A 22106-nucleotide genomic window follows, 5' to 3' on the forward strand; every position below is an offset into this window, starting at 1 on the left:
GAAAGACTTTTTTGTTTGTGTGTGACAGGTTTTATACAGCCTTAGAACTGGTTTCTACAAGTGTTTCTCCAAAAAGCCTTGAGAAATTAGTTGTGATGAAATAAGCTCAAGTTTGAAATCATTCTGGAAGCATGCAACTCCTAGTAAGATATATGAAAATTATGTTTTCTCTTTTCATTTTAGACAAATGCTCTTCTGCAGAGTGACCCTTGGAAAATCCTTTCTTCAGTTCAGCACAATGAAAATGGCTCATGCCCCTCCAGGGCACCATTCTGTTATTGGCAGGCCAAGCGTGAATGGACTTGCATACGCTGAATATGTTATCTATAGAGGAGAACAGGTATGTAGGTTTGCAAGGACTGGGTTTGCAAGGGCAAAGAGCTCAGAGAGGGAATGATTGGTTTCCATACCAACTTTGCTGTGAAAGCCAGGTTGATTAGATTTATTATTTGTAGGCTTGTTTTCCATTTAAATGTGGAAATAATCAGTGAACTGTATCACGCCAGAAAATGCTATGTCTATCCACTGAGCAGCTCTCATTTACACCGTGCAGAATTGCCTAATTCCTCCTGTGCAGCACTGCTAGAGTCTATTAAGAGTTGTAGTTTTCTCTCAGTAGGCACTGTTTCTCCCATTGTGTTTTACTGGCATTACTGCAGTAATAAGAACAGTGAATTTCTGGGTCTCTTGTATATATTGAGGATTTGAGGCTTTTTACCTGTAGATTCCCAGCAATGGCAGTGTCACTGGCTGCCAGACACTACCCTTAAATGGCAGCTGAAAGCAAAGCAATCTTTGGGAGCTGATTTTTAATCTGAATAACTCAGATAATAAGCTAGACCTTTAGTCTAGAAAAGTTGTTTGCTTCCTCCTTTGGATGGCTCCAGGACTATATATCAAGTTCAGGCTGGAAAGAACCTTGGCAAGGTCACCTAGGCCAGCCTCTTGTTCACACTCAATTCAGACCAGATTGCTGAGGGCTTTCTTGAACCACACAGGTCTCAGAGACCCTCAGAGAACAGTGTTTTACAGCATCCTTCAGCAGCTTGTTCCTGTGCTTAATTATCCTCAGTAAAAAAATCCAGTAGGAACCTCCTGTGTTTTCATTAATCTCATTCTCCTGCTCCACAGCTAAGAAAAGAGTCTGGCTCTTTTTTTTTTCAGTAGCCTTCCATATATGACCAGAAGATTGCTATGAGGTCCCACAGAGCCTTTCCTTTTCTGAACTGAACAAACCCATCCTGTGCTCTCTCCTGCTGACTATCTTATTGGTCCTTTGCTGAGCTCGGCTTCAGCTTGTTGACAAATTTCTTGTACTGGAAGGCCTAAAACTTGTATACAGTTGTCTAGATGTGTTCAAGTGAGTACTGGATAAGTGGCAATAACTGCTACACTTGGTTAATTGGCTACACTGCTGTTGATATACAACATGATGCTGGTAGCCTTCATTGCTGCCTGGACACACTTGATTCCGCTTTAGCTTACTGTCACACAAGGTTACCCAGCACCTTTTCAGCAGAACTGCTTCCCATCCTGTGATGTTACTATAAGGACTTCATCCAAGCTGCATTTGCCCTTGCTGGATTTCTTGAGGCTTCTGTTTACCCAGTCTCCTCTCGTTTGTCTGGCTCTTTCTGAATGGTGGGGCCCTGCCCTCCAGCAACTTTAGCTGTCTTCAGAAAACCCTGGACAGATGACTGGGCTACATGTTTTGGATGTGCTAAGTATTTTACTGCCAGTAAAGATATTTTCATCACGTGGCAAGTCAGCATTTTAGATGTTGATCATCTGAGATTTCTGAGTAACTTACAAGCACTGACTGACCTATAGGATTAGCTAACAAGAAGAGTAACTCTGACTGTGAATTCCTGTTACGCACACAATTTCCGGCAGTGTCTTCATGGAAAAAAACATCTTTCTTTATGCTAGTGCATTACCAAAGGTATTAACTGCATTAAGCAGTTCCCCCTTAGTGCTGGTTAGGCTTGAAATCTGCTTTTTCTTTTGCACTCTAAGAACACTGAGCTGATTTCTTGCAGTGTCCTTCCTGATCACTATTTTATGAAATCCAGCACATGCACTTGCTGAGCATACCCTAGCATAAAACAGTGATTTTTCTTTCTTGCCTTACTTTCAGGCTTACCCAGAATATCTCATTACGTACCAGATTGTGAAGCCAGAAGCTCCCTCACAGACAGCAACAGCAGCAGAGCAAAAGACCTAGTAGCTACAGAGCAGTGAAGAAGGATGTGACTTCAATCTTGGACTGGATGGATGCGTGTTTCAGAAAATCAGTATCATATAAAATTGTTAACAACCTGGAAATAAGCTGTATGTCTTTTATGAAGCATTGCTGTCTTGATGAATATGATATGAGTAACTCTTGCCTACTCAACTGCTACTGTTCCTTTTGAGGAAAGTTTACAAGGGACTGCCTTTTAATAACATATCTCAGGCTCCTAGTCTCTGCAGTTACTTTGTGTAAAATAACGTTGTTTGGATCTAGACTTTGGGAACATTATTGTGCAAACAGAAATCTTTATCAGTGCCATCTCACATGTTAAAATTTCAGACACTACTATTCTAGTTATTTTATTTGCAGACAAATTGCATTAAGCCCATAACTTTCTTTTCAGCATACACCATTCATTTTATGTTTTCAAGAGATCCTACTCAACTATTTATTTTCCTTTTGTATTCTGAAGTTGAGCCAGAACCTTCTTAAAGATATTTTGCACAAAGTCAAGTTGACTAAAATTGTTAACAATGCAATATGAATTTAATCTGAGAAGGGGCTAGGTCCAGTTCTTCAATATAGGGTTTTTTTGCACACCTCTGAGCAAACAATAATATGAGTGAGTGTAGCTTTAGAGTGGAAACAAATCGTGTCAGTTCACTGCTTTGTCTGTGTGAGTTTTCTGGGGGAAGCCCTAGGAAGTGTTTGCAAGGGTAAAACCAGCTCTTGGGCTTGGAAGAACAACTTCATAAAGCAGGTCAATGCCCTCTGCTGGCATCTCTAAAAGAACATTTTATAAGGCTTCTATAAAGTACATGAAGTCTGTGAAACGTTCTCCGGTTCCAGGGGCGCATGGTTTTGCTGGGAGATAGCAGGTGAAAAGTCAGAAGATTGCATGCATGAAGGCATATCTGGTTCATGTCCCTCTGTGATATGAGACCCAGTAAATGGGTTTCAGACTGGTCATGGAGAGTGTATTATAGCAGCTTTGTGTCACACCTTTGCGTGTGACATCACAGATGAAGAGTTTAAGGGATTTACAAAAAATAGTAATTTTTTTAAATATCGATTTTACATTTTGATGAGAATGAACTTTTAAAACACCAGTGGGCAAGTGGCTTTCTTTGCAGGTATACCAGAGAACAAAGCTAGGATTTATTGACTCGAGTCCCCTTCCCCACGAGTTCCCAGGTTGATTTCACTGGGTAAGAGAAAGTTATTTTTAAGCATTGCATAGCACAGCATCAAACAGTTTCAGAAGTCCCCCTCATGGAGGGTATGCATTTAACAGAAGTAGGAACAGACTTTTTGTTACTGTTGTTTTAACAGCTTCAGAGAAGGCTGAAAATCGAGCCGTGTTCACTTTTTTTCTTACCAACCAATACCAGGAGATGTGCTTCAGCGTTGAGCACGTAACGACTGGAGAAAAAGATGCTCCTTTCAACACAACATGCCGTATGTTTTCCTATCAACCAGCACCGTTTGGTATCTGATGATCCAGTTCATGCATTCAGGTGTTACCCCCTTAAAGCAAGGAAATGACAGAATAGCGTGCTTTTAGTTTATAAAAATGGATGTGCTCCCCATAAGCGGGAGTTTGCAGATGTGTTTGGATAAAACAAACTTAAACCTGAAGAGCTTTTCGCTTTCAGCATTAAGACGCACGATTTCAGTTTTAACATGAAGACATTAATGCTGAAGCAAGCTATCCTCACAGAGGAACTTCACCCACTGTAAAATCAGTCATTTAGTGCAATATGGCTACCGGCACATCATCTGTTTGTAATTCTCTTTAGAGAAAACCTTAGAAATAGCAATATTCCAACAAATCCTTGAACTTTGGGGTTTACTTTTCCTGAGCTGGCAGTGGATCTACAGTTCTCGCTTCATTTTGTGACCTAATTAAATATGTAGCTTTGAAGTCCAAGCCAGGCTCTAGCCTAGTTGTCCTTTTAATCAAATTTCATTGATGAAATTGGGTGCTTGTATTTTGGCTACTTGTTTAATAGTGTTAGGATTGCAGAGATCACCACTAGGCTTTGAAGCTTTGTATTCATCATTAAAGTTTGGGGTTTGTTTTTAACTTAGCTAATAATGGAGTGGGGAGATGTGCCTATCTACACTAGGGTTTCAGATAGCAGTGAGAGTGCGTGTTTGCTCACCATCCCCAGTTAGACATAGTTTTAAATGGTGAAACAGTTGTGCTGCTTCGGTGAGCAAAATGGTTCATGTGGGTGTGGAAGTTAAAAGCTTTACATCTTTCAAAAACACGAACAAACCTAAAACCAGAAAACCCCCACCAAGCCCGCACCGGATTCTGTTCTTGCTTGTTGTTTCCTGTGTGCTGATTGAACTAATGGCTAGTCTGGATTTCTTCTGCAGCCTTGAACTTCTAGAGGATAAAAATACTGTCCAGTATCTTTGAACTGCCAGTGTTAACGTACCCGATGTTCTGTGCAGAGTAAAGGTGCTGTGTGAGGAAATCGTTTTGCAGTGGTTTTTGTCTTGTAATGATGTGATCTCCTGTCTGTTTGTGACCAGACACAGAGGAATACCCAGGCCTGATGATGCGTCTGTGTGTCGTAGAAACCTGTGCGGGAGTAGCATCTGCCTCTCCTGGCATATGGTGTTGTACCTCCTCTTACAGTTTCAAAGTGAGGATCTGCCCATCAGTATCAAAGTTACCCGTGAGAAAGCTGGTGATGGTTTTGGTGGTAGAGCTGCATTTGGCAGGTTGTTAATGGTACAGATTGTGCTGCTTCAGCCAAGGGAGTTAATGTGATGCTTCCTAATTCTAGAGAATGGGACCTTAAAAAAGGCATGCCCCTGTAACCAGGCAGCTGCTGTCTCCTGAGAAATGGTTTTCTGACTTCCTGAGAAGGGCAGTCCCCTGCTCACCAGTTGTTCATTTGCAGGATTGAGTCACCAGTGGAGGCACAGGAGGAGCTGAGGATGCAAGAACATTCTGGGCTAAGCAATCTCATAGGCTTAAGAGCCTGGGCACCTCTCACTTGGCTCCAGAAAGTTATTCCCCCTGGGACAGGGCATGGTGTCTGCTGGGAAAAGGGCAGTTGTCTCTCTCAGGCCTGTTGAGTTTTGCCCATGTCCCTTTGAAGCAGTGTTTTGAAATGTCAGGACCTTAATAGGCAAACAGAAAGAAACTTCATCATGTAGCAAAGAATGGAGGGTTCTGCTCTCCATTGCTGACATTGTTTCCATGAGACAGATGAATCAGGTACCTGGTGCAGAGTGACCCAGCAGTCTGAATGCTGTCAACAAAACTTGTTAGGATTAAAAGCAGAGAGTACAATACCTTATTGTATCTTATTTTCTCACCCTTATTTTTATCTGCCATCTATTCTGATCCCAGCTCCACAGAGACTGTTACAAACCTCTTGTGCTACTTCCACCATTTGCAGTCACTATTGGTCTGTAGTCCAAGGAATGAGCAATGTGTTTTCCTAACCTTTGTTTTGAATGTTTGCATGTGATGCCATGGAATCCCATTGCATTATGCAGCAGGAATTTATTTTGCCTGCAAACTTTTATACTGTGCTTATTGATAGCAGGAGTACCCCAAACCTAAACTCAACACTGACTTAAGCAAAAAGAAAGCCCCATGAAATGTTCTGCATTCCTGGCTTTGGTGGGAAGCAGACACAGAAGAGGCATATGGTACAGGGGATAGAGTAGCTTCTGGAGAAGGGTGCTTCTTTGGCTCTGGAAACCAGCTGATCATACTGTTTATTATAGGTTAGAGGAGATGTCTGCTCGCTGTGAATGCAAGATGTGTTTGAGGGATGCTAACACATGCCACTGCTGGCCTGCAGGAACTAAAGACAGCAGCAGATCTTCTCGTGAGAGACTCCTGCATCCCTGCAGTGCAGTACAGGCTCCTGCACAGTATTTGCATTGCCTAGAATTTCCATATGGAACTCTTAAGAGAAATTACCCAGAGTATTTAGAAAGATGGGTAAAAGGAAGGGTCCAAACACAAAACAGGTTTGAACAGTGCTAGACTTTCTCAGAAGCCGAAGGTCTGATGCATGCTTCAGACGTTTTAAGCTATGCTGCAGCACTGCTGGGGAAGATGTGGATAAGTACAGATCCAGTTCTAGCCTTGGGTAGTGAGTGGCCTGTGAACCACCACAGACTTGAATCTATTGATGATCAGAGATGGTGGCTTTGGCACAGCCCAGAGCACGCTCTCCTCATCTTTCAGGGAGTGGCAGTGTTCCCACCTGTGAAACCTAGAGGACCAGGAGACGGCAAATGTTGCAACTTCTGAAGTGAGGTGAATGAGCCCAGGAACCAGTAGGGGACATGAGAAACAGATGCATTTCCCATTACACTAATACATATGCTTGTCAGGTCATATTATCTGACTGGTTTTGATACGTGTTTCTGTCCTACTGATCCTGTTGGAGGCAATTTGTAATGTTGGTTCTGTTAATTACTAATACAGGCCATTAGAGTCCCTGCATCACACGGTAATTCTGACACTTCCTCCTTAACAGCTGCAGAACTTGCTTCAGCTCTGGACATCGAAGTGGGGATGTTTCTGTGCCGCGGTCCCATGAGCTTGTGCATCTTCTTTCAGTTGCTTTCTCTGCCAGCGTAGATGACAGTGTACCTGGGCGTTGAGTTTTTAGACCTTTCTTTGTATAACTTGTTTCCATTACTAGCCCTGCGTGTTTCCTCTCTTGGTTGCCAATTACCTGGGACTGGGTTATCATTTATTTATTTCCTCCTTTACCTTCTCTCTCAAAGAAGACGATGGGCAGGTTCTCAGCCTACCTACGCGGTGGACTTTAGGTAACATCTCTGTAACAACCGAGTTTGATCTATAAATGTGCTTGGCTAAATGTCTGATCTGCAATACTTGTACTAGTTTAAAATTCAATAAATACATTTTTAACAGTTGCTCTGTAGAAGCTGCCATTCTCTCTTGGCTTTAGCACAAACCTGCTCCAGCCACAACTGTTGAAAACAGGTTTATTTTTATTTTCTCCAAACAGTTTGTTTTCTCCCTCCCTCAGGCAATAAATAAAAAGTTAATTTCTAGAAAATAAAAAGGGAACAAACCATACATATGTACATCAGCCACACAGGCATCTCTTGTGCTAGATGGGACTGGGGGAAACACGGCTCCAGGGGGGTTGAGGATGAGGCATTCTCCAGGCTTGGACCGCAGGCTGCAGCAGTGTTGCACAGGTGAACACCACCCAGATCAGGTGGAGAAGGGCTGGAGGAAGATTGAAGGTGGGGGATGGATGTCTCTGGGCCAGCCTTTCCTCCACCCGGCTGCTTTTCTCTTCCATTACACCCACATCCCATCCTGCCTTTTTTGGAAGAGCAGCAGTGTGATGGATGGGGAGGAAACCAGAGAGAGTAATCAGAAGCAGCCCAGACTGCTGCCCTCACGCTTTCGTGCTCATCTCTAAGCCACAGGAACTGGACCTCAGTTTTGTAGGAACCAGGGACACACAGAGGCAAGAAATAAAAGTCATTTAAGACTGCATCTCCCTGTCCTAACCCCCTCCCAGCCACAGGAATGGGCTCAGCTGGTTTCCCTCCCAGCTCCTGCATCACTTCCATAGGCACTGGCAGGGCTGAGGCTGACTGCAGGCAGCCCTGTGCCACCACTCCTGCTTGCCCCAAGGCCCTGCCTGCAACTCCGCTCCTCACCCAGGGTAACTGGCTCAGGTCAGCAGCACCCACCACACACCCATGTCTCTTTGTGCAAGGGGGAGGACAGCTGCACAACCAAAGGAGGGTGTTCTCCCTTTTCAACCCGGATGAGCTAGGGGCAGAAGTATGGGGTGAAGGGGAGCTGTATCTTTCTTTTTAAAAAGAAGACAACCAAATAGGGATGGAAAGAGATGAAGACCAGGCACTTGAGGACCCAGTATGCCATTGTTTTCCTTCCCCAAAGAGCCTGGACAGTATCAGGATTTGTGGCTTTTACAACTTTCATGCTTTCAAAACATAAAATTACAAAGCAAAAAAACCAAGATGAGGTAAGAAATTTCCCTACGAAAAGAAGACATCGAGTCCAGGGTGAATGGCAGTGTCCAGCACTATTGCTTTAGCATCACAGGGCTCCATGCCCTCCTGACCCGCTCCATGCCCAGCCCTCTCTGCCTGGCTGGCCTCAGCCCCTGAGCTAACAGCTGGGTGACGTGGTGATGGGGCTGTGCAGGTAGGGGAGGCTGCTGGGGGTGGCGTGGACACCGACCGAGACCGGGAAGCTGAAGACAAACGGAGAGGTGGGTGTGGAGGTGGCCTTGCCCCGCTCCCGCAGCTTCCCCGAGGGGCTGACGGCTTCCACTGTGTACGAGGTGGCCAACACCTGCGACTCGAACTGCAGCAGCTGCCCCATGAAGCTGAAGTTAGGGGAGATGATGCTCCTGCGCTGCTTCACGAACTCGAAGGCCTCCTCCAGCTTGACGCGCTTCTTCATCATCAGGTAAGCCAGGCAGATAGTGGCTGAGCGGGAGATACCAGCCTGGCAGTGGACTAGGACCCGGCCACAGCACTCCTTCACTGAGTCTGGAGGGCAATGGCACGAGAGGTGAGACCATGGCCCTTCCAACACAGCCCAACCCCTCGCCAGACCCGTAGGAGGTGCTGACCTCCCTCCCACCACAGCAACAACTGGCTTGGAACCCCCTGGACCCCAGGCCCCTCGGGCCCTCCTGGTCTTCAAGGCAGGAACCCCCCTCCCAGCAAAACACACACAGACACAAGCACTCACCAATGTACTCAATTGCCTCCATGAACCAGGAGCTGATGTCGGCTTTGTGGTTATCCTCCACCGGAATACACTTGTACTGGTAGAGCCCCTCGAAGTGGTTGGGGCAGTCTGAGGAGACGTTCAGCAGGGCTGTGATGCCCAGAGCATCGAGCATGTCCCGCCGGGCAGCGTGGTAGGCACTGCCAAGGTAGAGGAAGGGAAGGATTTCCACAGGGCCACCCTGTCACAGAGGAAAACAACAGCTGTGGGGGTGACCAGGAGACAGCGGTGGGCAAGACACATCCAGATGGCTTGGAGGCCTTGAGCAGCACAGGAACCTGGCACCTGATCCAGGCCCTGGAAACAGGGAGCAGAGGCTGCTCTTCTGGGCTGCTAAACCCGTTCCAGCCCTCCCCCTCCTCATCCTGTTCCAGGGTGGTTAACAGGACCTGGGCTTGTCAGTTTGCCAGGAAGCACAAACACCCTGGGATCGAGAGGACCACCATGCAGAGGAAAGGAAGGCAGGCTCTGGCTCTGCAGGAATCAGGGGGAGATTGAGACTCCAGCAGGACCAGGTTGGAATTCTGGAAGGAGCCATCAAAAGAGCTGAGCACCAGGCTTCTGAACATACCTGGTCATGAAAAGGGGTCCCACAGGAACTACAGCCCAAATCCAGGGTCTCAGCACTGGTGGGGGGTGACACATTGCTCAGGGACTTGGTTTTTGCACAGAACTCGGGGTACTCCGAGGAGAAGCGCTCGTAACCCCCTGCAAAGAGAGAGGCACGAAACATTATCCCACTGCAGAGCACCGGAGCTGGAGCTGACGCATCCCTCCATGCCCTTCGCCACTAGATGATGCTGCAGTGATGGAGAGTGGTCTCCTGCCCCAGGATGCGCAAGTAGGCTCCTGGCAGCACAGGGGGAATCCTTAAGGCCCCACCACTCCCTTGGAAACAGAGCTCCAAGAACTTCGCGATGCTCTTGGCTGCCTCAAAGTCTCTGTTCTCAGGTTTAGTCCCCTATACACTGCTAGCCAAAACCCCAGACCGAAGCCATCAAAGACGATGGAGAGGGGATCTGATGTGAGCATCCTCTGACTTCAATGGGAAGAGCTGCTCCTAGGCCAAGGACTGTTCAGTTCCCAACTTCCTCAGATACGTCATCCTGCTGCAAAGCACAGGGAGGTCTCCAGCTTTCCCAGCTTGACCCTCCAGCCCAGAGCTCACCAAAACCAATGGGTCGGGGAGCCCTGGCACTGGCCAGGTACAGTGAAGCTAATGCCACAGCAAAGCAGCTCTCCAGAGAGGTGCCCATTGCCTCTCAAGGGCACAGGTGTGAGCTGAACAGGCGAGTGTCCTGTGAAAGCCCAGCTCTCCCCTGACCCGCTGCCATGGGGATAAGCAAAGGTGACCTCAGGTCTTCCTAACAGAGGTAAAACAAGTGCAAACCCCACTGGCTTCCCAGGTCAGAGACACTGTCGTGTTGGCTGCAAATAAACACTTCAGGTGCCATTTCCTTCTCCCATTCAAATCGAATCAAAACTCCTGGCATCCTTGGGGAGTCTGACCTTGACCCTTAAAACCAACGGAAATCAGGTATTGAACTACCACCACAGGAATCTCACTAGACCAAGCCCTGATTCCCAGGATGGCTCCTGAAGGCTCACCCCAACTGCAGGTCCTGTGCCTGCATTCGGGCTTGCCAGAGCACACACACACAAGGACACATGTTCCTTACCCAGCCTTAGCTCTGAGACTGCCCTGAAGAAGACAGTCGCAACACCAGCGGATGTAAGTGTCCGCAGCGAAGCAGCCCAGGAATCCCTAAGCAACTAGAGACAGACATTGTCCGTATCCCAGCGTCCTTCCAGGTATCATCCCCCTACACAAGGAAGGGCTCTGGCACCTTGAAACGGGAACACGCGTGTGTATCCCTGGATTTGCATTGTCTCTCCCACAGGAGCAGGACAGTTTGCAGAGGCTCTGCTTCCAGGACCTGACATCCCTTTGCGGTCCTACTGGTTCAGTTTGGAAGAGCACCCAAAACCAAGTGCCTCTGCTACACATCGGAGGTCTGATCCCCAAATCCCTGGATCTGCCACATGCATCCCTCTCGGGTGGTCATCACACCATCTTGAGCTGCATAGGGTGATGTGTGCACACCTTCTTCCTCGGAAAAACAAACCGACTCTTTCAAACAAAGGGGCATCTCTTCAATGTACCCTTATCAGCTCTAATGCCTGTTTGGCCAAGCACCACATCCAGCTGCTCCATCCAGTGGTGTGCAGCTGCCGGCAGTGCATGTGGGCCCTGCCTGACACAGGAGCCATGCCATGCTGGTGCCCATGGCCCAGCAGCACCCAGCAAAGCAGTTCTACAGGGAGCCTGGCCGCACGCTGATCTACACAAAACACACAGAGGTCTTCACTGTGACCTGCACCGGATACATCTGCACTCAGACCCACACAGTGCTGGGCTAGCACGGCTCCTGTGAAAGCCCAACCATCTTGGCTCTGTGGTAAGGAAGGAAGAAGTCTCCTGTGCCAAGACTGAGTCTGTGTGAGCCCATTCCTCAAAAGTAAAGGGCTGGAAACCCCAGGCACCCTGCCCCAGGGACACCAGAAGCCCACAGCTGTCCAAGGCCACCCCTGAAGCACAGCCAGTGTTTCCTAACACAGGCATGGCCCCCAGCACCACGACGGCTCATGGCGAAGGACTAGAGAGTGTGTTCCCGAGCCAGCCCTCGCTGTGCCGGCGCTCCCGCAGCAGCACATCGTATCTCATCCTTGGAACAGCTCCTGCTGGTTTTACTGTGCCTAGTACAACACAAGTGCCAGCTCCCCATCTATCAACCTTCCTAATGCATTTGCTACTCTGCATACACATCCTCACCCCTGCTGTAAGTAAACCAAGGGATAAATTAACTCTCAGGCTATAAACAAAGAAGAAAGCCCCCACAGAGCTCACGCAGGAGCCCCAGCCGCGCATCCCCTCCCCTCCACCACCTCCCGGCAATTCTCACAACCACTCGCAGCACTTCATTCACCAAATACCGGCGCTCAGAGCGCGCCGGGGGTAAAGCTCCGGTCGCAAAGGGAGCGAACACAGAGGCATGCGGGGAGCGCTCTGCCCGCTGCAAAGGGGCACAAGGAGGGGGATCCCATACACACACACACGCTTCCAACGGGGTTCGCATCCCGCTCCCCGCTGTGGCCGCCGCTCTGCCCAACCCGCGCACGGTACCTCGGGGACCCCCCCCCCACCCCCACTATCACGATACCCAGACCCCCCCCCCCGATACCTGCGAGGAGGCGGATGTCGGCGCGCGCCGTGTCGCGGCGGAGCGCGCGCACCACGAGCGCCACGGTGCTGTCCTCGCGCAGGGCCTCGGCGCGCGGGCTGCGCTCGTCGTACACCACGACGGCGGCGTAGAGCCCCGCGCGCAGCCGCGCGCGCACGTCCCCCTCGGCCGGCAGGATCTGCTCCAGGCTCACGGAGCCCTTCGCCCGGCGGCGCACGATCGTGTTGCACCGCACGTTCAGCGCGCCGCGGATGTGCCCGGCGCTGTGAGCCAGGAACGGACGGCAGTCCAACACCAGGCACCGGCCGCCGCCGCCGCCGGCCTCTTCGCGGCACACCAGCCGCCGCAGCGCGCTGCCCTCCATCTCCCGTAGACCCTCCGTAGCCACCATGGCGGGGCTGGGACCGGCAGTGAGGGAGAGGGAGGAGGAGGAGGAAGGGGAGGGGGGGGAACGGCTGCCGGTGCCGCTCGCGCACCCCCGCGCGCGGCGGACGGCGGAGCCTTTACTACCCCGAGGTGGGGGGGGTGGGGGGAGCGCGCGCGCGCCCGCCCCTTCGCCCCGCCCCGCCCATTCATCCCGCGCCGCGGGGACAGCGGAGCGGGATGAATGGGCGGGGCGGGGCGAAGGGGCGCGCGCGCCGGTGACGTCACCGCCTCCCATTCACAAAAAGGAAAACCTCCGGCCATGTTTCCCCTCGGTTTGTGAATGGAGCAAGGAGTTGAGGGGGGGGAGGGGGAGAATGAGTGGTGCCGCCGCGCCGTTACCGTGCTCGGTGTCACCCCGATACCCCGCTGGGTGTGCGCATGTATGCACGGGCTGCAGGGTACACACGTGTGCGTACACGAGCTGTAGGGCACACGCGTAGCCAGGAACGCGCTGCGCACGGGTGTGTGTCCTGCTTTGTCTCTTTGCTGCTGTCCGGGCTGGGCTGGCTAGCACCAAGCAGGGAGCTCTGCAGCTCATTCTGTACTGTATATACTCCCATGTATATACTGTATATACTCCCATGGCAGGGGGGTTGGAAGTAGATGATCTTAAGGTGCTTTCCAACCCTAACTATTCTATGATTCTATGATATATGCCTGCCACCGAGCACATAGAGCACATACTCTATATGTGCCTGCCACTGCCACGTTGTCCCTGTCTGAAAAGAGCTCGATAAAACACCACAGCACCCTGCTTAAGGAGCAGGCCCATGGAAGGCTCTTCAATCTGATTCCTCACATGGAATTTGACTGTTAATTATATGACTGTTAACTATTTGTGGCTAAAAGTCAAAGGGTGAAATCGACAGCCCTGAAGTGACCCCAGGAGGGTCTCCCCATAACCACCACCATGCACCAAGTCATTTCACCCACAGGTCCCCAACAGGCTGCTTTCAAACTAAAGCCATGCCACAAGCCCCAGTGCCAACAACTGTGCTGTGGGCATTTCCTGAGAACGGATGCTGTCTGGTTCCAGGTGGGTCTGCTCCAGAGACCTGGTAGTGCCCAAATGTAGATCTGGACCTTGTGGGAGTAAGGTGAAGGGCCCAATGGTTACCCAAGCCCGTCTGCCCTGCTCACTGCTTTCCACAGAGAGCAGCATTTTGGACAGGCAGCGTGATTTCCCTTCCCCTGCATGCCCATAGCTGTTGATTTGGACACAGTCACACCTTGCTGTGTGTGCCTGCCTGGAGGAATACAGCCTACCACGCATGTTTTACAGCTGAGTCCCATGCTGCCTCTCCTGCACACTCTGCTGGATTCTGCCCTCCATCTCTGTCAGCCTGATCTTTGCACCCCTACCCTTTGTGTGCTGTGCCAACCTTTCGCCAGCCAAGTGGAGCTATGGGGGAAGCATCGCTGCCATTTGTGTAATACACCTCCTCCAGGAATTTATTTGGGCCTCCTGCCTAATGCAGCAGGGGTGGAAGGCTGATTTTCTCCCCTTCCAATCTGCAGCAGGCACGAGGGAAGAAGAAACCTATTTTTACTGAAGTAGACTCTGAGTGGCCAGCAACAGGACAGGGACACAATTTCTTCCTTTAGAGAGCACTACCAGAGACAAAAGACCTCAAACTGAGAATCTGATTTCAAAGTGATTGAAAATGGTGCTCTCTTAGCATGAGTGGAACTCAAGCTGGACCATCAGAAATGTCTCAGGGAGCTTTACTCAAGAGCTGATGCCAAAATACTCTAGTTTCTTTGCTCCTCCTGGGCAGGAGATGCTGGCCACTATCATGTAATGTCTAGCCTGCTGGTTTCAATGTCACTGCACTGTTCTCTGCAGCCTTTACACTAAAACTGGATGACCAAGGGCACAGAGCATATATCCTTGGAGCCAGGGCCTGGCATCCTGGGGAAAAGGGGAAGGATGGGGATGGGAGAAGCCCATATGGCTTCATGTTCTGACTTCGCAAACCTAGAGAAGTGTGAAAGCTAACATTCCTGTCAATCGGCATCTGCAGAGCATAAACTGAAATATGCCCTGCTGGAAAAACAACCAACCAAAAGGAAAGAGAGGGAGAGCAAGAGATGTTCATTTCCTTTGCAACAGAGTCAAAGAATCATCTTTTATAGGGCCCTGGCCAGAAGAAGCAATTGTTGAAAGAAGCTGGAGGGAAATGAATTGCCAAAGGAGGCGCATATTTGCATGATTAAATGTCAATATGTACCTTGAATTAAGGAAAAGAAATTTACACCTCACCTCGCTGTGGCAGTGGAAACCAAATCAGAGCCAGGCTGTGAATTTGCCAGCCAATAGATACCCTTTTGTTTGGCTATCTGAAGGCTTAACCTGCCCAGAGACGTGCTGAGGCACGAGTCCCCTTGGGTGGGCAACCTGCTGAGCTCAGCCCAGATCCCTCTGTGCTCCTCCAGGCTTTCCTGGCTCTGCTCCCCCAGCTCCTGGCCCCTGCACTCACACGTGGGTCTCTGGCATGCTGCATCATGCCACAGGCCTCAGCCACAGGGCAGATGTGCCTCCCTCTGTACCACCTGGACTGGACACGGGCCAGGGTTTTGCTCTGCAGGAGTTATCCCACGAGCTCAGTTCCCCCCGTCCTCCTGATCAGCTGGCTGTGCTCAGCTGTATCCCCGCCACTCTCAGCATGTTGCAGAGGTTGCAGCATAAGGATGCTGGCACCTTCCCCCAGCAGCTCCCAGCACCTAGCCAAAGGGTTGAGTGGTTTGCCCTGGCATGCGCAGGAAGCCTGTGGCAGAAGTGAAAGACAGAATCAAGGTCTTAACGACTCGCAAGTCTGCGCTTACCCACAGAACCCAGCCTTGCCGGGGTGCTGCGGGGTCATTGCTCCTTTCTGTCCTCATGCTGCACGTTACGGTTCTCCTTTCACAGTGTCTTCCTCCCAGCTTTCCAGGCTGGGGGAAGCATCCTCCTGTCTGCAAAGGGCAGTGCAGCAGTGACAGAGTTAACAGATTCATGTTAATAAATCCAGGCTCTCTTTTCCTCTAGGGCATATTTGCATATTAATGGAGGGGAATTGTAATGAACCTGTCTAGGGAGGCTAAAGGGAAAATTATGCAAGGTTGGTTAAGGAGGTGGAGGAGGGGAAAATGTTCATTTCCAGCACTTTCCAACCCCTCAGCTGCAAAAGCACGTGAGCAACCTGAGCTCCAGGGCAGTGCCTTGCTGAGCCTGGGACATCCTGGGGGGGAAAGGAGTACCTGAGCATAGGTGGGTGTTCAGACCCACCTGCATCCCTCCTGTGCTGGCTTCTCATGGCTACCCTTCACACCGGCCCAGACATTGCTTTAAACCCAGGGCCATGGCAGCACATTTCAGCAAGCATGTCCCAGATCATCACCCTGTCCTCCAAGGCATCCAGATAAAATGCAGCTCCTGGTGGGCTGCCAGCAGAGCAGCTCATACACAACTCCCTTCAGCAGAGCATCTCTGAGGGCTTTTCAACAGCACTGTGCTTGGTGCAGGGGGTAAGACAGAGAAGCGGATTTGACCCAGGCTGGGCTGAAGCACCTCCCTTTCTCATCCCTGTTCCTTCACACAAGGCTGCAAGTAGCTTCAGCACATAGGATCATAGAATAGTTAGGGCTGGAAAGGACCTTAAGATCATCCAGTTCCAACCTCCCTGCCATGGCAGGGACACCTCACACTATACCATTTCACCCAACCCTGCCACAATCTTTGTTGCCTCAAACCTCAAAGGCCCACACATCAGCCCAAAAGCCTCTGACAGCACATGAAAAATGCCAGAAGCTTTGGCACATCTGCTTTATATACTCAGGCCTCAGTTAATACTCCCACACCAGTGAACTGCCCTACAGATTTTATCTCTAGAATGCAATAGCAGACAGACTGAGGGTTTATTGTCATGGGGATATCAGCTATAAATCACTAAACAGGAGAATAAATCAGCTATAAATCACTAGATTGGATGCCCCCATCCTCTGATGTAGATGAGGAGATGGAAAAAGCAACCCTTCTGCAAAACAGCAACAGGGCACTTCAAGTCCCCAACAGCTGCAGCCTGTTTGTGCCCATGCAAATGTGATCAGGGCAGGACCCACTCAAATCAGCAGGATGCAAAGTGGCCCAAGCCATTTTCTGCTGCAGGTTTGCTTGCCTGTGGAAAGTCCCCATGCTGTTTCCTTTTGACCTGGCTTTCCCTGGGGCACAAGTGTGAGGAGACACAAACCACAGGGCTTGCTTGGAGGTTAGCCACTGGTGGCATTCCCAAGGACTGGATGGTAGGTGAGGACCTGTGGATCTGATTCATCATTCTGGCTCTGAAGGACTTAGGAGCTCAATGGTCCTGCAGACATGACAGTCTTGCCCCTCAGTCTCACCAGGACCCAGAGACCAGCCATGACAGAGGGCCCAGCAGGTGCAGAGCCAGTCTGGCTGTGCCCTGGGCAGAGCATCTTCCAGCGCATGGTTCAATTGACTGGTGCCTGGTTGGATGCAGGGTCATTTCTACAACCATGGTAGATGAGGGCAAGCCACCCCAGCAAGCTGCTTCCTGACAAGAGAATCTGCATGGGCTGTCCTTGACATTTTGTCACATTTGATACACCTGCAGCACTGTGTCTGCTGTCAGACCCCATCAGCACCCTCTGCCCATCTCCTCAATTCTCTTGTCTTCTCCGAAAGCCCTGAAGCTTTCCCCGTTCCAGGTGTCAGGACACACATGGTCTATGATCGTGTTATCACAACCATGGATTATAAAGCAGATATGTAAGAGAGGTGGATAAAACAAGCACAAAGGTCACTTTAGCCCCCAGAATTTCATGTGCTGTGGGCATTAGACCAGTATCTTCGGCTGTAGGATCTGGGGGTGAAGCAGAGCCAGAAAAGTGGATCTGTGAAGCAAGCTGACCCCTTCTTCTCAGTTTGCTGCAAGACGGACTTGGTGTAAGGAATCTGCTTTGGAAACTAGATTGAAGCCAGTGAAAGATGTGGCATTTTAACCTTTAGCATCATCCGTGACATCTTCCCTTTAACATACATTGGATCCCACATGGTTGTGAAGCCAGAGATCACTCCTGAAAGCTCTGCAGCCCCAGTGCATGGGGGCATTAATTGCAGGCATGCGGATCCTAGCAGCTGCCTTCTTTGGGGACATCACTGTTTGCAAGTTGAAAGAGAAATGCCTCACTCGAATTTCCCTGTGTTTGGATAAGCATCCGGCCTCATTGATAGGATTGAAGCTGAGCTTTGAATGACGTTTTTTGCTAGGAAGAAAGGGCTGGGGAAGAGACATTTCTCCCCTGGGCTTAAGAAGATCACAAATAAGGCAGTGTTATGTAAGTGTGACCATAACCTATTTATACATAGCATCAGACTCATACAACCAGGCTATGGATGACAAATCTTCCACTAATTTCTATGAATATAACAGTGGTACCTCTTTGAGTTTAGAAACAGCAGTGGAAATGCATGGTGCTCTGTGTCAGCAGGAACTGAGACTCCCCTCCAAATTATACAGAGGTGACTTGTGTCTGGCACCTCTCCTTACACAGGCACAGTGGGTGCAGCTGGCTTCAGGCAGCTCCCTAGCACCCATTCCTGATCCCAGGGCCCAAATAGCGGGCATCATGGGAATGGAAACCTACCGCCTTTCCTGGGATGAACCTGGGCTCTCGTCCCTCAAGCAGTGTTCCAGGCAGGAGCAGAGCTCCTTGGAGGCTCTGTCAGCAGGACTGTGCCCTGTGATGAGGCTTGGAGATGCTGAGTGTTCACCCAGGTGTCAAGACATAGGAACCAAAAGTATCAGCTACCAAGGTCAAACCAGCATAAGGAGCACCAGCTCACAGGCAGCGTTAACCAGGGGGATGCCTTGCTGCAGGACCCTGTGTGTGCTCAGAGTCTATGGGGTTTCAAAACCAAAAGGATACATTCCTGGAAGCAAATATCATCAGGGGTTACTAAACACATAGATGTTCAAAGGCTATAAGTGTAGCTGGTGTCTTTATGGCATGCATTTGCCCTGCTCCCATATATCTGTCCCTGATCTTGGTGCTGCTCAATGTAAAGTTGCTGAGCAGAGTGGTCTCAACCAAAATGGCCACACTTAAGCTAATGCAGCCTTGGCTGTGTGGGTCTAACTTGGTTGGCATGGCCTGATGCCTGCTGGGGACCAAGATAATGGCAACTGTATCTAAAGAACCAAAGGAAGACTCAAACCCAGCAATGGCTGCTGAGGCAGAGAAGTAGTCATCGTATTTGCAGTAATACAAAACTCCCAATCAGGTTCAAGTTTAAAGCCAGGCTTCTTCTCTCTCCATCACCTCCCAGCCTGGGTTCTGCCTTGAGCACTGTCTCAGCACAGCAAACAGTTGCACATCACTGCTTCTGCCACAGTCCCTCTCGTGGTCCCGTGGCCTCTGGAGACCTGAGCATCGCAGTGTCTGCGGGAGGCTGTGGAAGGGGAGAAAGTCTGAAATCCCTGTGGGGCTCCTTTGTGCCTCTGGCTAATCTTCCTTCCCTGCCTCACAGATGATCTCAGCTCCCGCTGCGGCCTGATCACACAAATCCAGCAGGGACACATGGCCCTGGCTTGTCATGCCCTGCTGTCCCCGCCGGAGATGAGGCAGCCGTAGGGTCAAGTGTGGATGGCCCAGGGGGTCAGAAGCGATCACAGCTGCCGAGATGTTTTCCTAGACACCCCCAGCAGAGCCCTGTGACTGATTCACCTCCTGTCTTGGTGCATCAGGCATTGACTCACACCCAAAATGCGTCACATGGTTGTACCCGTGAAGGGCTTCATGGACTTTACCCCGAGTGTCCCCACTAAACTTTGGAGCTGGACCTTATTCCGGAGGGGCAGGTGGATGGGAAACCTTTGTTGGCAATATCTGTGCCTCCGTAAGGGATGTGAAACTGGGCTGGACCGCTCTTCCAGCCTTCTGCCTTTCAGTTCTCAGCGATTTCCTGTGCCAGCGTGAGGTCTCTTGCAATAAAAGACCTGATCTGAGAAAGGCCTAATCCTGCTGTCTTTGCACTCATGATAAAGCCCTCAGTAGCTCCAGCAGGGACAGAGGAAAGCAGCAGAGACCTCAGGCTGTCAGGCTGCTGCCAAACAGATGCTTTCGTGGCTGAAAGCAACTTGTGCAGCAGTTGGCATGCAGACAGATAGGCACGTGCCACAGCCTGGCTGGCACGAGTTTGTGCCCTTGAAAAGGAGCTCACTCTTTCTGCTCTCTGCTTCGCCCAGTGAGTTCATTGAAGGGAAAAGAAAACCCCTAGCAGAACAGGAAACACTGCTTGGTGCTCTGCCCAGCCAGAGTCCACCTCTGACCTGTTGACTGTCTGAGCAGCTGCCCCCAGACCAGACAGCTCAGCCCCAGGAGTGGTGACAAGCACCAGCAGTGCTGGCTCAGGAGGAATGAGGGAAAACCACCAAACAGTACAGACAGTAAGCAGTAGAACAGCAGGAACAGTGTGAACAGTAAAACTGTACACAAAACAGATGCATTTAGGAGATGTCCCAGCAAGTCCTACAAGGCTGGGAGCACTCAGGGGCTTTTTGTACTCCAACTGTAATATAGAGATGGAAAAAATTCATCCGGATAAATGACCTGGCTGCAAGTGCAGCTAACCTGCTTCAGGCACCTCGAAACAGCATGAACCTGGGTGAGCAAACCAGCGCTTCCCAGGCAACTCTTCCTGTCTCGTGCAATGTGCCTGGGGGACTTCCTGAGCCAGGTCTGGGATCTATGTCCCTAATGACCCCTAATAGATTTTTCCTCCATGAATAGGCCCAGGTGCTTTTTGAACTCATGCAAATGTTCAGCATCCTGCAGCGAGGAGTTCCACTGCTTCATTATGCCACGGCCACTTCCTTGGGCTTGCTTTGAACCCGCCACCTCCTTGTTTCACTGCTTCTCTCCATTTCTGTCCTGCAAGAGACAGTCATTTCAAACTCATCTGCCCCCCAGCTATGGGAGCAGAAGAAATGGCATCCTGCTTGCTTCTGTATATGGGGACCTAACAGTGTTGCCCTGAATTAACTAATGAGCTCTAAGTATAATCCTGCCCAACTAATTCCGGAAAGCGCTGCCCTTCGTGCAGCCTGTTTGCTGTGTCACACAAGTATGCACAGACAGGTTTCTGCTCAGCATCTGCTCTCCATCATCAAGACTTGATAAACTATTTTCTCAGGACATCACCTTCTGAGGATGACACCATATAGCACCGTGCTCTTCTCAGGGGATGAAAGTGGTTTATGGAAGTCTTCCTGTGGGGTGAGGGCTCCCCAGGTTGCTGGTCATCCCAGTCCTGTCATTCTGGGTTCTGAGCTCCAGCTCATGGAGTGTAATGATTAGCAGAGAGGAAGTGGTGTTTTTGCAGAGTTTGGTGCGAAATGAGAGCCCACGCACATTTGCACTGGTCTGTGCTGCTGGCACACACTCAGCGGTGGCTGATAATAAAGGCAGAAGTGGCCAAATCAACACTTCCTAAGGCAAACAGGAATATATACATATTCTCCAGCAAGCTTTACATAGGAGGGGGGGGCAAAACGTATGGGTAGGACAAGTCATGTACACAGACAAATGGGTGTATGGGGTCTGGGGGCTGTTCCTCACCTGTTTTCAGCATCACTGCTGTTAAGTCCCCAGCACCCAGCTCCAGTGACAAGGCCATCTGTTCTGCCATGACAGCTGGCAGCTAGCAGAGGCCAGCATGAATAGTCTGCCTCCTTTGGAGCTAGCGTACTGCCAAACTTGCTAAGAAAAGCCATTTCAGCCATGCCAGCTGAAAGCCACCTGCTGCCATGGTCAGAGGTGTGTGGACACCATGGCACCAGGCTCTGCCAGCCTCACACTGCATCCTTCCTGTGCTGCAAGGTGGACAAGTCCCGGAGCATCTCTTTTCTCCCTTGCATTTTAGCAGGGAGAAGCTATGGTCAGGCTGCTCTCCCTGGTTGGACTTTTCCTGTTGGGTTTTCTTCTTTCATTTTCTGTTGGCAAAAAGGGAAGGATTTTTCTCTGTCTCTTTCAGTATTCCTGGTGTGACCATTACTCAGAGGCTGGGGAACAACATGGTGACTGACAGTGCTGGGCATGAGGAAAGACTGACATAGGAAAATGCAGTGAGGAGGAGGAAGGGGCACAGACAGTGCGGCCACATGGGCTGTCCAAAGGGCAGAGCGATGATGACAGAGTGCACAGAAGAGGAAGCAAAAGGAAACAAATGGGGAACTGCCAGGCTTTTGGGGCTGAAATCGTGGCTTCCTTGGGGAAGGTGTGCAAGACCAAGTCCCCAGAGCACGCTATGGGGCTGTGTGTGGCCAGCTGGTGACTGGGGGCCTCACAGCTGCCTGCTCCAGACAGTGCCTCTGGGAGCTTTTCTGGGAAGCGCTGCCCTTGCTAG

At 50.3% G+C, this 22106-nt stretch overlaps 2 protein-coding genes across 2 annotated transcripts in view; one reads left to right on the forward strand and one right to left on the reverse strand.

Annotated features, from left to right (window-relative positions):
* Positions 1-7159, forward strand: part of TNKS (tankyrase) — a 136409-nt gene extending 129250 nt beyond the window's left edge. Inside the window, exons 26-27 of the mRNA XM_034064612.1 lie at positions 184-340; positions 2138-7159. Coding sequence (XP_033920503.1) covers positions 184-340; positions 2138-2224 — 244 coding nt within the window. The 3' untranslated portion in view covers positions 2225-7159. The remainder of the gene's footprint in view (positions 1-183; positions 341-2137) is intronic.
* Positions 7160-8119: 960 nt separating this feature from the next.
* Positions 8120-12732, reverse strand: DUSP4 (dual specificity phosphatase 4). The gene is made up of 4 exons (XM_034065009.1): positions 12275-12732; positions 9604-9740; positions 8994-9213; positions 8120-8788 (listed from the first exon to the last, which is right to left on the reverse strand). The coding sequence occupies exons 1-4, from the start codon at positions 12663-12665 to the stop codon at positions 8403-8405; spliced, it is 1134 nt and encodes a 377-aa protein (XP_033920900.1). The 5' UTR covers positions 12666-12732; the 3' UTR covers positions 8120-8402.
* Positions 12733-22106: the final 9374 nt, after the last annotated feature.

Source organism: Melopsittacus undulatus, chromosome 7, assembly GCF_012275295.1.
Source record: "Melopsittacus undulatus isolate bMelUnd1 chromosome 7, bMelUnd1.mat.Z, whole genome shotgun sequence".
Taxonomy (NCBI): domain Eukaryota; kingdom Metazoa; phylum Chordata; class Aves; order Psittaciformes; family Psittaculidae; genus Melopsittacus; species Melopsittacus undulatus.